The following is a 13,184-nucleotide window of genomic DNA, read 5'->3' as shown; positions in this document are numbered from 1 at the left end:
CCCCGGGGGCCGCGAGCCGCTGCAGGCGGGCCGCCAGGTCAGCGCGCTCCGCGTGCAGCTGCTTCACGCGCTCCTCGCACAGGCGGTACACGTCGACAATGAGCAGGCCCTGGCGGCGGTACAGACAGGGGCATGGGGCGTGGGGCGCGGGGCACGGCGCGGGCGGGTCGAGGTTGGGAGCTTGGGACGCGAGCGTGTCGGCCGTGCGAGGGCCCCAGCGTGGCTGAGCGCTAAAGACGGCTGCGGCCCCGGCCAATCGAATGCGGCGCACGCGGCGCCGAGCAAAGGCAAGCTCTATCGCCGCCTGCAGCCCCACACGGCTCCGGCCTGCTGGCGTTCCCTGCATTTTCACACCGCCCCAACAATCAGCCCCCCCCCCCCGGCGCACCTGGTGGCGGCTCAGGCGCGCCCCCTCGAAGAGCGCCTGCCGCCAGTGGTCGTGCGGCGCGTCCCGCTGGTTGGAAAACATCAGGCTGGCCCCGTCTGCGTCGTAGCGTGTGTAGGTCAGGGGCTGGAACGCCCGCGGGTTGAGCAAGAGGAGCAGGTTTTTCCACCTGGAGCGGTGGGATCAGAAAGTGTGTGTGCGCGTGCTTGTTTGGCTTTTTGTGTGTGTCTGTGTGCGCACGAGTGTGCATGTGGGTGCGCGCGCTTGTGTGAGCGAATGTGGGCGCGTGTTTTGTGGGTGCATGCATTCGCAAAAGCGTAGCTGTGCAGAACGTGGACCGTGTGCCATTGCACGTGTGGAAACACCTGCAGAACAGCGCAGCCACTGGTGGGCAGGATCGAGCATGGCTTCCCCCCCTTCCACTGCGAGCCCGCGTGGGCGAAGCGTGCCCACTGGCGCCGACGACCAGCCGCCGCCGCGCCACCCCCAAGCAGCGGCGCGCGCCGTGATCCCCCCGTCGCCCCTCCACCTTCCCCTGCCGGACCGACCTGAGCATCTTGACCGCGCAGCGCCCCAGCGCGGCGTCAAGCTGTTCCTCGGACGCGCAGTCCCCCTGAATCACGAGCGCCTCGTCCACCAGATCGCGCCACCGCGACTTTGCCTCGTTCGCGTCCATGGATGCATAATCAGCGACCGCCTCGGGCGGCGTCCTACGGCCGGGCGGGGAAAAGGGTCGCGCGCCGGTGGGAGCAGGGTCGGGGAGGTCGGATGAAGAGGGTTTCAGGTGGAGGGACGATGCCCGCGCGCGCGGCGCGGCGCCGGCTGCGCAGAAGGCGCGCAGCCCGGGCGTTCAGCCCCGGCCCTCACAGCGCCGCGGGATAAGTGCGCGATGCGGCGCGCGCGTCAAACCAAGCGCGTGTCAAAGCGAGCGGGGGTCGCGTGTTGGACCAAGCGGGGCTCGCGGCCGCGGGCGCACGCACCCCTGGACGTGCAGGAGGCATGTGCCTGGCTGCAGGTGAGGCAGCCTGGTCAACAGGTCGTCGCCTCGCGCAGCGGCCGCCCCCAGCTGCCCGGTGGACGCAGGGCCACTCGTGGTGACACTGGCGCTGCCTCCGCAGGAATTGCTGCCTGCCTGCTGCTGCTGCTGCTGCTGCTGCTGCTGCTGCTGCTGCTGCTCCTGCTGCAGCGGCGGCGGCGGCTGCCCCGACGCCTCACTCAGCGCGTCAATGCAGGAGCCGCCAGCGCTAGCGGCCGTGCCGGGGCTGGCGGCGCCCACGCCGACGGCCGCGGTCCAGCGCGCGCCATCCTCTTCGAGCAGCGCTTCGAGCCGGCGCCGCTCAGCGGCGGAGTGCTCGCACGCGACGCCGAAGGCGGCGCGCGCGGCGTCTGCCTCGGCGGTCACGCGAGCCAGCAGGTGCAGGGATGCGGCGCGCACCTGCAGGCGCTCGTTGGTGGCGCTGAGCTCGCGCAGCTGCCGCTGCTTGCGTTGCACCTTGTCTTGGAGGGCGGCTATGGCCGCGCGTAGGGCCGCCATGGCCCGTGGCACGGCGGCCGTTTTGAGGACTGCCCCGGGCGCGGACAGGACACCTTGTCAGCTGCTCGCTGGCTGCTGGGCTTGGGTCTGGGCGCCGTGGCGTATGCGTCGCCGCGCGTGTCCTGGTATGTGCGCTATGGTGTAGCTGGAGGTGGGCACGGCCTGGCCGGGTGCTCGCTCGGCGGACGCGTTGCAGCGCACTGCGGGTGACCAGTACTGCAGATCGCTGTGGGCGCACGCGGCAGGTCAGTCGTCTGTGAGCACTAGCTGCTGTGTGCTGCCGATCCTTGACGACAACAAACACAGCTACGATGTGGGGTCGAGGGGGACACGAAAAAAGAAGAAAGGTGTCGGGGCAAACTCTTGTGCGGCAGGATGATATAGAAATATTTTTGATAAGCGTCTTGTGATGTCTAAAATTGCCATTTGTCGCTTGAGGGCAGTCGGCGTAGCACAGCACGGGCACAGCCGGCACACATCGTGCGCTACTGATGATGAACCTCGCTCAATTCAAGCCAGCGGCTGCCGGGCGGAACCCAATGCATCGCCGATGCGACCACGCACACAGGTTGCTGGCGACTGTCGCGGCGGATGTCGATGAGTTCAGCAAATCGCCTGGCGCTATGCGAGAGGACCCCAGGTACAGTAAGAAGCATGGCGCAGGCGCGTCTCTTGGCGGAGCACTAAGCACAAGAGATCAAGGGAACACAAGTCGAAGGGTATGCCAATAGCCCAGGGCACATGCACACTGGGGTCAAAATTGTATCAGTCGGTGCAGGAAGGTCCCATCCCCGACCAAAGCTTGATGATTTCCCTCCAAAAACATCAACACAACCCTGCAGCGGCTGATTTGATTTCATCTCGCCGTAACGTGTCGGCACCTGTGGCTTGGTATCATTAAATAGCGTCCGCTTGCTGGTCTGGTGCGACGCACTGACAAAGGCGCGCAAGAAACGGCCGATGGTAATGACAGAATCTCAAACACGAATTGTTGCGCTGACCGTACGAAGAGATTCGCGTGGGTGCACGGGCATCGCCACCCTGATGCATCTGACACATGGTTTTACAACCCATTGGGGGTCGGCATGCACTCTTTTCGCTGCTGCTGCAATGGACAGGCTTTCTCAAGGGCAAGGGCCGAAGCACTATCATGCACCTGGAACACACACAACCAGTACACAGCGCCTTGCACCGGCACTGGGACACATCTTCCTTCCATTTCTGCGGACCTGCAGGGCAACGCCACGGTGCCGTCGCTGGTGCCAACACAGCCAGCAGCACTCCAAGCAACATCCTCATGAGTGGGCGGTGTTGCAACGCGCGCTGTGTTGCCATAGGCATGTGCCGCCGGCCGCATGCCACCGTCAGCATGGTGATGCGAGTGCTGCTGGGGTGGCTGCATTGGCATCACTCAAAGCTCATCGGAAGGGGAAGTTCCCTGGCGACCACAGTCTAAAAGGTGACGGTAATGACGGTAGGGCGGCCGTCGATGCAGCTGTGCTGAGCGGGACGTATGCAGCACACACTCAAAGCTCACAGGTATGACATGATGAGCTTTTGACGCTCTGAACTACGGTTTCCACAGTGGAAAGCGCACACCCGCTTGAGCTGCTTGCGTGGCCAGTTCAAATCAGTCGGTTGACGGTCCAAGCTCGCAAGCTCTGGTCATTGCCGCTGCAAGTTGGATCGATCATTCACGTTTTATTGAATGCTCACTTTCTGTTGGCCGGCCTTACGGTACAGCTCGGCGAGTACAGACCCGACATCGACCTTGGCACCATTGGCCCTTCACGCGGCCTAGACACGCACACACTCAAGCAACAAATACTTAACTGTGCTTCAACCGATCAAGCAGGTGGGAGCAGCATCGCTTGACGCAGCCGACCCCCGGCCAGCAACCGCCACGTTGGACCGCCGGCCAGGGAGCCTGCACTCATGCACCGTGTCAAACAAGCACGCCGCCATCCCGCACTGGCATTGATGACCTTTAACGACCAACAGTACGCGAATTGCATCAGAGCTATAGCTATGCTTCGGGCCGTGCGTGAACGAGTCGGCGCCATGGAGCTGCCCAACCAGCCAGCGTTTGACCAGCCACGCGCTTCGCCGATTCGCGCCACCCCCTTCAAACACAGGATCCCCCCCAAGGCCGCCGCCATGACTGCAACCAGCTCCAAACCGCGCGCCACCGCCGGCGCGCCCATGCTCCTCCCGCTGGCGCTGCTGCTGCTGCTCGCGCCGCTGCCCCAGCCGGCGGCCGCCAAGGAGCAGACGCTGCCCCTCATCGCCAACCTGCTGAGCGCGGGCCTTAGCGGCCTCAGCAGCCTCGGCGGCGCACCCGGCGCCACCACCGGCACGGGCCTGCGCGGGGCCGGCCCCGGCGAAGCGCAAGGGGCGTCGCAGTCTGGGCCGGACCTGGGGTCGCTCTTCAAGACCGTTTTCCAGTTGGCGTGCCCGGTGCTGCCGATCTCGCTGCCGCCCTTCCCCATCCGCGCGGACGCGCTGTGCGAGAGCACCGGAATGGGACAGCCAAACAACCAGATGGCGTGCTCAATCTTCGACATGCTGGGCGGCATGATCTCCAACCCGCCCCTGAACTGCAACCCAGCGGCGATCTCCATGCCGGCGTCGGTCGATGCAGCAGGTGTGCCCATGTGGATGGTGGCACGGGGTCAAGGAAGGGGGCATGCACACAAGACGCCGCACGAGATGCAGCACACTCAGGTTTGGTCATGTGCATGTGTGCTCATGTGTACAGCATAGTAAACACGCCGCTTCTACTCCTCAAGACGAACCGCCCACACGACCGCCCCGCAGGCAAGCCCGTCCCCCAGCCTCTTGCCGACCGCCGCTCCAAGGGGCAGCTCCCCAAGAGCTTCTCCACCAAGAAGCTGCTGCAGGAGGAGGGCGGCACCTACGGCTGGCTCTACAAGCACGTGCAGCGCCTGCAGCTGTGGGGCCACTGCGGCGCCGTGGGCAAGGCCAGTGGCTGGGTGGCGCCGAAGGGATGGGAGCTGCTTGACACGCCACGCATCTCCAGCGACCTTAGGAGGTGCGCATGAAGAAGCATGCAGAGTAGTGCGACCGATGTGACCATGCCGCATGCGCAAAGCCGTTAAGACAAATGGGCTACGTGGCATCGCGTGGGTGCGACACGTGCATTGTTCACGTGTGTTTGCCACGCCGCGTCCTATATTGTCATGACCATCCCTCATATGACCCGCTGCTGTGGCGCAGCTACGGCCTGAAAGTCACCGCGGTCCCGATGGCTGCTGTTGTCAAGCAAGGCGCCCATCTGCTGGTCCTCATCCGCGGCACCGCCTCTTCGGCAGAGTGGATGACGGGTGCGCTGCCCGCCTGGACACGAGCTTGCGCGGCCCGGGGGGCCTCTCTGCCTGGTCCTGCGATGCATGGTGCACCAATGTTGCAAGAACAGCGTTGCGGCCGCATCGGTATGTGTGGATATCATATGCACGCGATACTCATCGAATATGTGTCGTGACGTCCATCCTTTGCGCGCACACACACACACACACGTTGCCGCCACAGATTTCGACTACAACATGCAGGAGGACGCCGCCTTTGGCCCCGGCCTACTCCACAAGGGCTTCCTGTCTTACGCCCACCAGCTTTGGGACGGCGGCCTCCAGAGCATTTTGGAATCCCAGCTTGCCGCAGGCACCATCACCGACATCACCTTCTCCGGCCACTCCTCGGGCGGCACGCTGGCCGGGCTGCTGGCTGCGCGCACGCAGGTGGGAGGGTAGAGGGCACGCTTGAAGCACGACTGTCGCAGCGTGCCGGGGCGCGCGCACGCGATACAACATGCGTTTTTGCACATCCTGTGTCCTGCCTTGCTTAGAGCGCCCGTGTATCCAACATGCCCCAAATGTTCTGACATGTTTTGGGCGGCCTCCCATCTTGCTTAAACCCGGCAGGCTTACCTGCAGCAGGGCAACGCCACCAGCAAGGGAGCCGGCCGCAAGCAGCTGCCGAGCCAGGCGCCGCTTCTCACCGTGGTGGCATTCGCCGCCTCAAACGTGGGCGATGACACGTTTGCTGCCTACTTCAACTCCAAGATCAATGCCCGCAACATCCAGTGAGTCTGTTTGGGTCATGTCAGTCATCAGAAATCGGGCCCAGGGTTCGCCCTGTTGCACACCGCATCTCGGCCTGAGCAGCCGTGACACAGCTGCTAGCCTATGCGCGCATAGGTCACAAGTGTGAACCGGTGGCAAGCGCGCCCCATCCCACGCAGCAAGAACTCAGCCCACACCAGAACTCAACCCTCGCACACGCGTCGCTCACCGCCCCTCCCGCTGCTCCTTGCTTGCGCACCCAACTCCCCACCCAGGTACGAGTATGACATCACCCCCCAGATGCCCTGCGCCCCCAAGACCGTCGCCTGCCCCAACCTCAAGGTCCCCACCCCCAACCCCAACGGCTACTGGCCCTACGCGCGCCTCGGCGGCCTCGTGCAACTCACCAGCAGCGACATGCCCGCCCAGCCGCGCGCCTGGCAGAAGATGGCGGTCTACAGCCAGTCCGACATGTGCCAGAGCCCCGAGAGCATGGGCTGGATCGCGCACGGCGTGCACTACTGCAGCTACTTCTGCGCGTTTAGCAAGTACCTGGGGGACGCCGACAACATGTGCCTCCTGTGGCCGGCCGGCGCGGGCGAGGCGGACAAGGCGAGCTACTGCCTGCGCGGCTTCGGGGCCGACGCGTACCCCCACATCAACCCCACCATGTTCCCGAACCCAAACTGAAGGATCTTCTTGTTGGTTTGGAGGGCCATCGCCGCTGAGGCGCTTGCGCGGCGGTCTGCGCGCGCGGCAGAGGCGCCGCCGGCGGGGGAGTCGCTGTGCCGGCTCCCCAGCTGGCATGATTTGACGGCTGCTCGCTCAGCACTCACGTCAGTCATCCCATGTGCACAAATGACGTCTGAACGTCTGACGTGCGCTTCACTTTTTGATCAACACTGTGCAGCCACCACCAAGCATGTGAACCAAGCCCCAGCCTGTCCGCTCGTGTCCAAATCAACTGGGGTCTGCGGCCGACGCCTTTGCCTCTGTGCGCGCCCTTTCCCCCATCTGACACACATCCGTCTCAAAAACATGTGTGGCAGCTGCCTGCCCCCATGCGGCGCATGCAACAGCTAGTGCCTGCAATGTCTTGCCTTGCTCGGCTTCGCTGACATGATGTCAGCCGCCTCCCTCTTTGGGTCGTGCATGAAAAAACTGCCTCATGGTTGGCTGCTGCCCGGCGCCAAGTTTGAAATTGGGACGCGCACCCCTACCTTTGCTGGTGTGCTGCGATGCGATTCCGTTGTTGTTGCTGCTGCAGATGGCAGCAGCATATGTGAGCCCCACAGCACGTTTGATGACCCCTTCGGCCGGCGCACGCGACCTGCTACCTGGATACAACACAGCAAGACCTCTTACAACTCATTGCTCCACACAGTACCAACCAACTGTAAACTCTCCTCGAGTCAGGTTTGCCTTCATTCCACAGGGTAGCAGCACAAAAAGCCAGCAGGGAATGGCCTTGTTTCAGGGCTTATTGACGCCCGCGACCTCAACCAGTGCAACACAAATGCCCTCATAACAAACATGAAGAGCGCACAAGCACCAAAGCGGCTGTCGCGCTTACACTGAGGTGTAGCCGGTGGGCCAGCTGAGATGCACACCCAGACTGGCGGGTTCTTGCAGACTTGGGGCCTGCAGCCTACTGCGGCAGCGGGAGCAGCGCAAAGGCGCCCGCCATGGTGCCTGCCACCACGACGCTCTGAATGTACCTGCCGTGCAGCGGTTTCAGGAGGGTGGATTTCAGGGTTAACCTTGCACAGGAAGGGAATTTCGCATGCCAAACAAGGAGACGATGCAGGTTCAAAAGCACCGCCCCGTGTGGTGCCCGCCCGCGCCAGCAGTAGGGGTGTTGCCCTGATCACACGCGCGTGCGTGCACAGGCTCACATGTTGTTGACCTTGGCGCGGATCTTGGAGGCGAGCGACGCGTCCTCGATGTACTGCAGGCCGCAGCCGTCCACGTCCCACGCGCCGGCCTGGGCGATGGAGCAGATGCCCTGACCGGGGGGGTCGAAGGATGGGGCGGTCAAGGTGACGAAGGCCAGGGGCAGGGGGTAGATGGCCGGCGTGAGCTTTGGGGCGGCGCAGGGGAGTTGCCCTCAACGCCGGGAGCGCCGGGAGCGAGCAAAGTGAGCCCTAGCATGATATCAACAATAGCCGCCCTATGCAAAGCCTCGAACAGCAGGAGGACCGCCCATTGCGTGTGCACTTGCACCTCGGCCGCCCCAGCAACCGCCCACCTGGCGGCTGGACTCTATGAGGCTGTAGCCCAGCCAAAACGGCACCCCGAGCGCAGCCGCCCGCGCGCCAGGGCCTAGGTGCAGGGCGGCCGCGGCAGCGGCCGCGGCAGCTGCGACGACGAGCAGGGCCTTCCCTGCGCGCCCGCGCGCGGCGCGCTCGTCCCCGCTAATGTTGGTCAGGTTGACGGCGGCCTGCAGCTGCAGGGTTTTGCGAGTGGCGGCGGTGCTGTCAAGAAGCTCCTCGTATGACATGCGAGTGCCGTCCTGGAGGGGTAGTGAAGATTGAGAGGCATGTTGAACACAGCAGGGAGAAGGTGAGGCAAGAAGGCCAGCCGGGCGACTTCATGAAACAGTGGTGGCGCAAGGCGAGATATGCAGGCCTGTGCTCAGGGTGTGGGCATACTAGTACGGGCTTCCTGTCCCAGTCAGCTTGCCATCAAATAAAATAGGGGCATTGCAAGCACAATCCCAGGTCTTCTTGAGCAAATGCTTGCAGTGTGCTGACCATGCCCACCTCTTTCAGCGGCAGCTCAACAGGCTTTGGGAGTGCCATTGAAATGGTGTTGCCCTGCCCTATGCCATAACTCTCCTGTTGTGGACAAGGTGGGCGCGCGTGCGCAAAGGGTTGCTCGATTGCTCCTCACAGATTTCAGCTTCGTTCGCCGGAGAAAGGGTGGTTGTCTCGGTCTGCAGTCTGTTGAAGGCATCGTGCACGTGTCAGGACTGCCAGCGAGGGAGCACTTGCACGCACATTGATGGTCCAGCCGATGGGGTTCTCCGTAGGTGCGATGTATGGCCGGTCTGGCTCTGCTGTGGCACCGCAGCGCTGCCGCCGCCGTGGCACCATGCCCGCGATGGAGGTAGTGCGAGGCAATGCGCAGGAGTTGTGGCGCCTGTGCGTGAGCCCGCCCTCAGCGCTGCGCTGCCGCTGGCAGGTAAGCTCGCGAGCCTGCATGGCGAGAATCAAAACTGGATACGTGCTGGTTTCTGGACTCAGAACGATGTGCTGCGCGGACGACGCGTTTGTGGTCGGAGATCGATCCAGCAGCTTCTCCGGGATAGAGCAGAGGCCGCGAGAGCAGTCTATGCTGATGGCGTAGTAAGATGATTAAAAGCCCGCTGGTTGTGAAGCGCCAGGGGTGCCTGGCGTCTGATTTCTGGTTCATGTCAGGTGACCCGCCAAGCGGCGCTTGGCGACCAGCGCTGCAAAATCGGCTACATGCCGCCGTTATGCCTGCTTGATGGTACAGCCACTGAAATTGTTGATTTGACACCCCCAAATGATTCAAAACCTGTCATGCTGCCATGTGGATTTGCTGTTCTGTCTCCTGGAGTCGACCCGCAAAATGGAGGGGCACGTTTGACCAAGCTGGGCAGGTTCAGCACACCTCCCTCCAATCACATCATGGGACACTAGGCTTGAGTATTCTCGCGTGCCAACAAGAGTCCGCAGCAAACGTGATGTTGCGCTGGGACAGCGGGCGGTGCAGTGTACAACGCAAGGCTCAATTACGAGTGCTTGACGGCCATGCCTGCAAATCCTCAGTTCGCCATGACATTTGAGAGTATTATTTTGGCTTCAGCGTGGCCGGCTTGAGAGCATGACATCAGAACTGGAAACTGCGGAAGGACACAGCATTCACCATCGGCACCAAGTGTGGGCACACCAGCAAGAGCATGACTGATCTGGTTCCTCCTGCCCAACACAAACACGCATCACGCATGCCGTAGGTGCAAGCAGAGTGTATTCAAGAAGTCATTGAAGCATGCTGGTCGCTTATCTCGTGCGTTAGTACTGTAGTCCTGAGCGAGTGTTTCACCTGCTGGATCGTCTCTTTATATGCTTATTGCCAAAGCGTCATAAAATTTCATAGGATAGTCCTGCCAGTCGCCGCAGACATCACCTCAGCCGCTGACGGCTAGTGCGACAAGTGCGTGCAGTCGGCGGCGCAGCACAAGCAGAAGCAGCAGCGCTGAAAGCTATGGCTCCCCCCAAAGGGCCCCCAGCCAGCGCCGATCCCCCGGCCAAGATGTCGAGCACGCTGCTCAACTTGCCGTTCATGCAGCGTAGCAAGCCGCGGCAGCCACCGGCAGAGTCAGTCGCGAGTACTGGCGGACAGCAGCAGCAACAGCAGCAGCAGCAGCAGCAGCAGCAGCAGCAGCAGCAGCAGCAGGCAGCAGCGGCCGGCACTAGCGGCGTGGGCGGCGCGGCGGTGTCGGACAGGCTGCAAGGAATGAAATTCATGCAGCGGGCCGCGCAGAAGCGCAAGGCGGAGGACGCTTTCGGGGCGGACGAGGCCGCGGCGCAGCAGGCTGATGCAGAGGTGACTGCGCGGCACTTTTTGGCTTCCCTTGGTTTGAATAGCGACACGCCAAGGCCAGGCGGGGTCGTCAAGGTTGCAGCAAGTTGACATCAGCAGGTGCATGTACCCCGCTGCTCAGGCATCTCTCGTCGCAGCCCCCGCCACAGAATTGGTGAAAGCGAGAAGAGCTGTTCCGCAACATCACCCCCCCTTACGCTCAGCACACACCCCCGCCTCCTGCGGCTGCACCCAGCTGTGCCGCCCCTCAAACCACCGAAACCCACACGCCCCTTCCGCGCGCCGCGCTCCGTGCCTGCCCCTGACCCCGCAGGCCCATTGGGTGTTGCCGGCTGCCAGCGGCAAGCGGTGCGTGGTCGTTTGCGAGCGCGACCCCCTCCCCGAGGCCCTCGCTTCGGGCAGCGGCCGCGTCTCTTTCGGCAGCTTCGGCCAGGCAGCGGGCGCCGCAGCGAAGGGCTCGGCTGCGGCGGCGGCGGCGGCGGAGGGCGGCGTGGCCAAGGGGCAAGGCGCTGACGTCAGCGACGAGCAGATGGCCCGGCGGCTGGGTGGCGGTGGAGGAGGTGGAGGGGGAGGCGGCGGTAAGGGCGGCAAGGGAGCGGGCACCGGCGCCGCAGGCACAACTTTGGGGGAGGGGGATGGCAACGGGGCGGATGATTGGCCGCAGGCTTTGCGGCAGAAGAAGCGACGAAAGCAGTAGTTGTTGACGTGTAACCTACATTTTGCAAGTTTGCTTATGAACTATCCCTTTCTGACGTCACAAGGATGCAGCAAGTTGTCGCTGAAGCCGTATAGCAACGGCACAGGCGCGGGTGCAGCACGCGCAGGCGCTCCTGACCAGGGTCGGTGGCTTGAGGCTCACGCGGGTGCTGCACATGCAGGTGGGGGGCGCCACGGCTGCGAGCCCTCTTCTTGACATAGAAGTCCCAGCTTTGACTCATCAGCCACTGTTTTTCCACAGTGCATCCTGGTTCTGCTATGCCACCCCAAGAGGTTGCTGACGCAGCATGGATGGCCCCAAGAGGTTGCTGACGCAGCATGGATGGTCCCAGCTCGAGTCAACAGATATCGCAGTACTGTTACCCACCACCCTCTGCAGCGCTAGGCCTGGGTGCCCGGGCCTCTCACAATTCAACACACACCCGACCCATGAATTGTTTGCAAATTGCCACGCTTGATTTTGAGTGACTGCATCGCAGTTTGTTGACACACCACGCGTTCAGATGACGCAGGGCGCACGCGCAAAGCATCAAAGCAGGCGCACGCAGGAACGCAGCGAGCCAAGGGCACACATGGCAGCAGCGGGTGACGGAAAGCTCAACTCTTGGCTTTGGCGGCGGCCAGCAAACCCATGGCTTCAAACTTCCCAGCTGATGGGGTGGACGTGCACGCGCCGCCCGCCCGTGGGCGCGCACGCCGCCTCCGCCACGCCCTGTGTGAGCGCCCTCGGGCCGCACACAAACACGTGCGCGCCGCCTTCGCACGCGGCCGCGTCGGCGACGAGCGCGTGCAGGTCTGGGCGGCCGGCGTGGAAACGGATGCCGGCGCCCGCAGACGCGGCCGCATCGATTACGGCGGCCGAGGTTACCTTGGACGCGTAGTCTGCTTCATCGTGAATAGTGATGCGGCCGCCTGGCGACGGGCCTCGGCCGGCGGGAAGGCGCTCCGCGGCCCCCGCGCGCGAGCCGTCGGCGCCGCGGCGGAGCCGCCAGCTGCGCACCAGGAGGGCGGCCGCAGCCGGGGTGAGGAGCATGCCGGCGACGGCGAGGATGATGTTGAGGGTGCCGGGCAGGATGAAGCACAGGCCTGCGAGGCACAGCAGCGGGAGATGCAAGATTGGCATGTTGGCTTGGTACTAATAGAAATAATCCAGTGCCAGGCGGCGCCGCTAGGTATGATGTCAGATTTGACAAACAGATATCTAGCAACACGTACCTAATCACCTGCAGACGTCAACACTCTAATCACAACTGCGCTATCCCGCTGCCTTCCCACCCCCACGTCACAGCATGACTTCACCGTCCCAAAAGTCCCTCCCTTCCCACCCCGCACGCCCCCCAGCCCCGCACCTATGGGCTGGCACGCCGTCGGCTGCACGCCCGACGGCCATTTTGCCTGTGTCGTGTAGTCCACCTGACAATAATCGCCGATCACGTCCGCCCGCCCGGCCAGCCGGCACACAGAGGGCGCCGTGTCTGCGAGCGCGGGTTGGCCCTTGGGCCACGCGCCCCCGCTGGCGGCGAGGACGGACGCATTGTAGGACGCCTCCAGGGGGCCCCACCGCGGGTCGCTCGGCTCCAAATGGTAGTTGCACGCGAGCGCGCCGCCGGCGACGTACCCAGCGGCGGCCCCGAGCACCGCCGCCACAATCAGCAGTGCCTCGATCAGGTGCGGCAGCATGCTGCCGCGGGCGGCGCGGCGCGGGGACGCGAGGGGGATGGGCAGCGCCGGCGGCGGCGCCTTGGACGGGAGGGCAGCGTGCTCAGGGTCTGAGGCCCCCTGGGTGATGTGAATGTCGATGGCGGCGCCAGCGGCGGCGGCACGGTGCAACAGGGGCTGCACAGACGCAACGACCTGTGGAGGGGCGGGGCGTCATCATCAGGTGGGCGGGCGGGTGGGG

General features: G+C 63.8%; 5 protein-coding genes across 5 annotated transcripts in view; 2 read left to right on the top strand and 3 right to left on the bottom strand.

Moving 5' to 3' along the window:
- Positions 1-1,919, bottom strand: part of MNEG_2906 (hypothetical protein) — a gene marked incomplete at both ends in the record, with an annotated part of 3,407 nt that extends 1,488 nt beyond the window's left edge. Inside the window, 3 exons of the mRNA XM_014048622.1 lie at positions 389-483; positions 839-1,095; positions 1,366-1,919. Of these exons, the coding sequence (XP_013904076.1) occupies positions 389-483; positions 839-1,095; positions 1,366-1,919 (906 nt within the window). The remainder of the gene's footprint in view (positions 1-388; positions 484-838; positions 1,096-1,365) is intronic.
- A 2,028-nt stretch (positions 1,920-3,947) lies between these two features.
- Positions 3,948-6,688, top strand: MNEG_2905 (hypothetical protein; the record flags this gene model as incomplete). Its single annotated transcript, XM_014048621.1, has 6 exons — positions 3,948-4,563; positions 4,737-4,971; positions 5,157-5,263; positions 5,469-5,674; positions 5,858-6,018; positions 6,274-6,688. The coding sequence occupies 6 exons, from the start codon at positions 3,948-3,950 to the stop codon at positions 6,686-6,688; spliced, it is 1,740 nt and encodes a 579-aa protein (XP_013904075.1).
- A 958-nt stretch (positions 6,689-7,646) lies between these two features.
- Positions 7,647-8,799, bottom strand: MNEG_2904 (hypothetical protein; the record flags this gene model as incomplete). The annotated part of the gene is made up of 4 exons (XM_014048620.1): positions 7,647-7,716; positions 7,894-8,003; positions 8,247-8,510; positions 8,761-8,799. The coding sequence occupies 4 exons, from the start codon at positions 8,797-8,799 to the stop codon at positions 7,647-7,649; spliced, it is 483 nt and encodes a 160-aa protein (XP_013904074.1).
- Positions 8,800-10,228: 1,429 nt separating this feature from the next.
- MNEG_2903 (hypothetical protein) lies at positions 10,229-11,264 on the top strand (the record flags this gene model as incomplete). The annotated part of the gene is made up of 2 exons (XM_014048619.1): positions 10,229-10,570; positions 10,881-11,264. The coding sequence occupies 2 exons, from the start codon at positions 10,229-10,231 to the stop codon at positions 11,262-11,264; spliced, it is 726 nt and encodes a 241-aa protein (XP_013904073.1).
- A 657-nt stretch (positions 11,265-11,921) lies between these two features.
- MNEG_2902 (hypothetical protein) overlaps positions 11,922-13,184 on the bottom strand; it is a gene marked incomplete at both ends in the record, with an annotated part of 4,502 nt that continues 3,239 nt past the window's right edge. The window contains 2 exons of the mRNA XM_014048618.1: positions 11,922-12,370; positions 12,634-13,138. Of these exons, the coding sequence (XP_013904072.1) occupies positions 11,922-12,370; positions 12,634-13,138 (954 nt within the window). The remainder of the gene's footprint in view (positions 12,371-12,633; positions 13,139-13,184) is intronic.

Source organism: Monoraphidium neglectum (genome assembly GCF_000611645.1).
Source record: "Monoraphidium neglectum strain SAG 48.87 unplaced genomic scaffold scaffold00345, whole genome shotgun sequence".
Taxonomy (NCBI): Eukaryota; Viridiplantae; Chlorophyta; class Chlorophyceae; order Sphaeropleales; family Selenastraceae; genus Monoraphidium; species Monoraphidium neglectum.
Note: the sequence above shows the minus strand (reverse complement) of the source record. Positions and strands in the feature narration are given on the sequence as shown.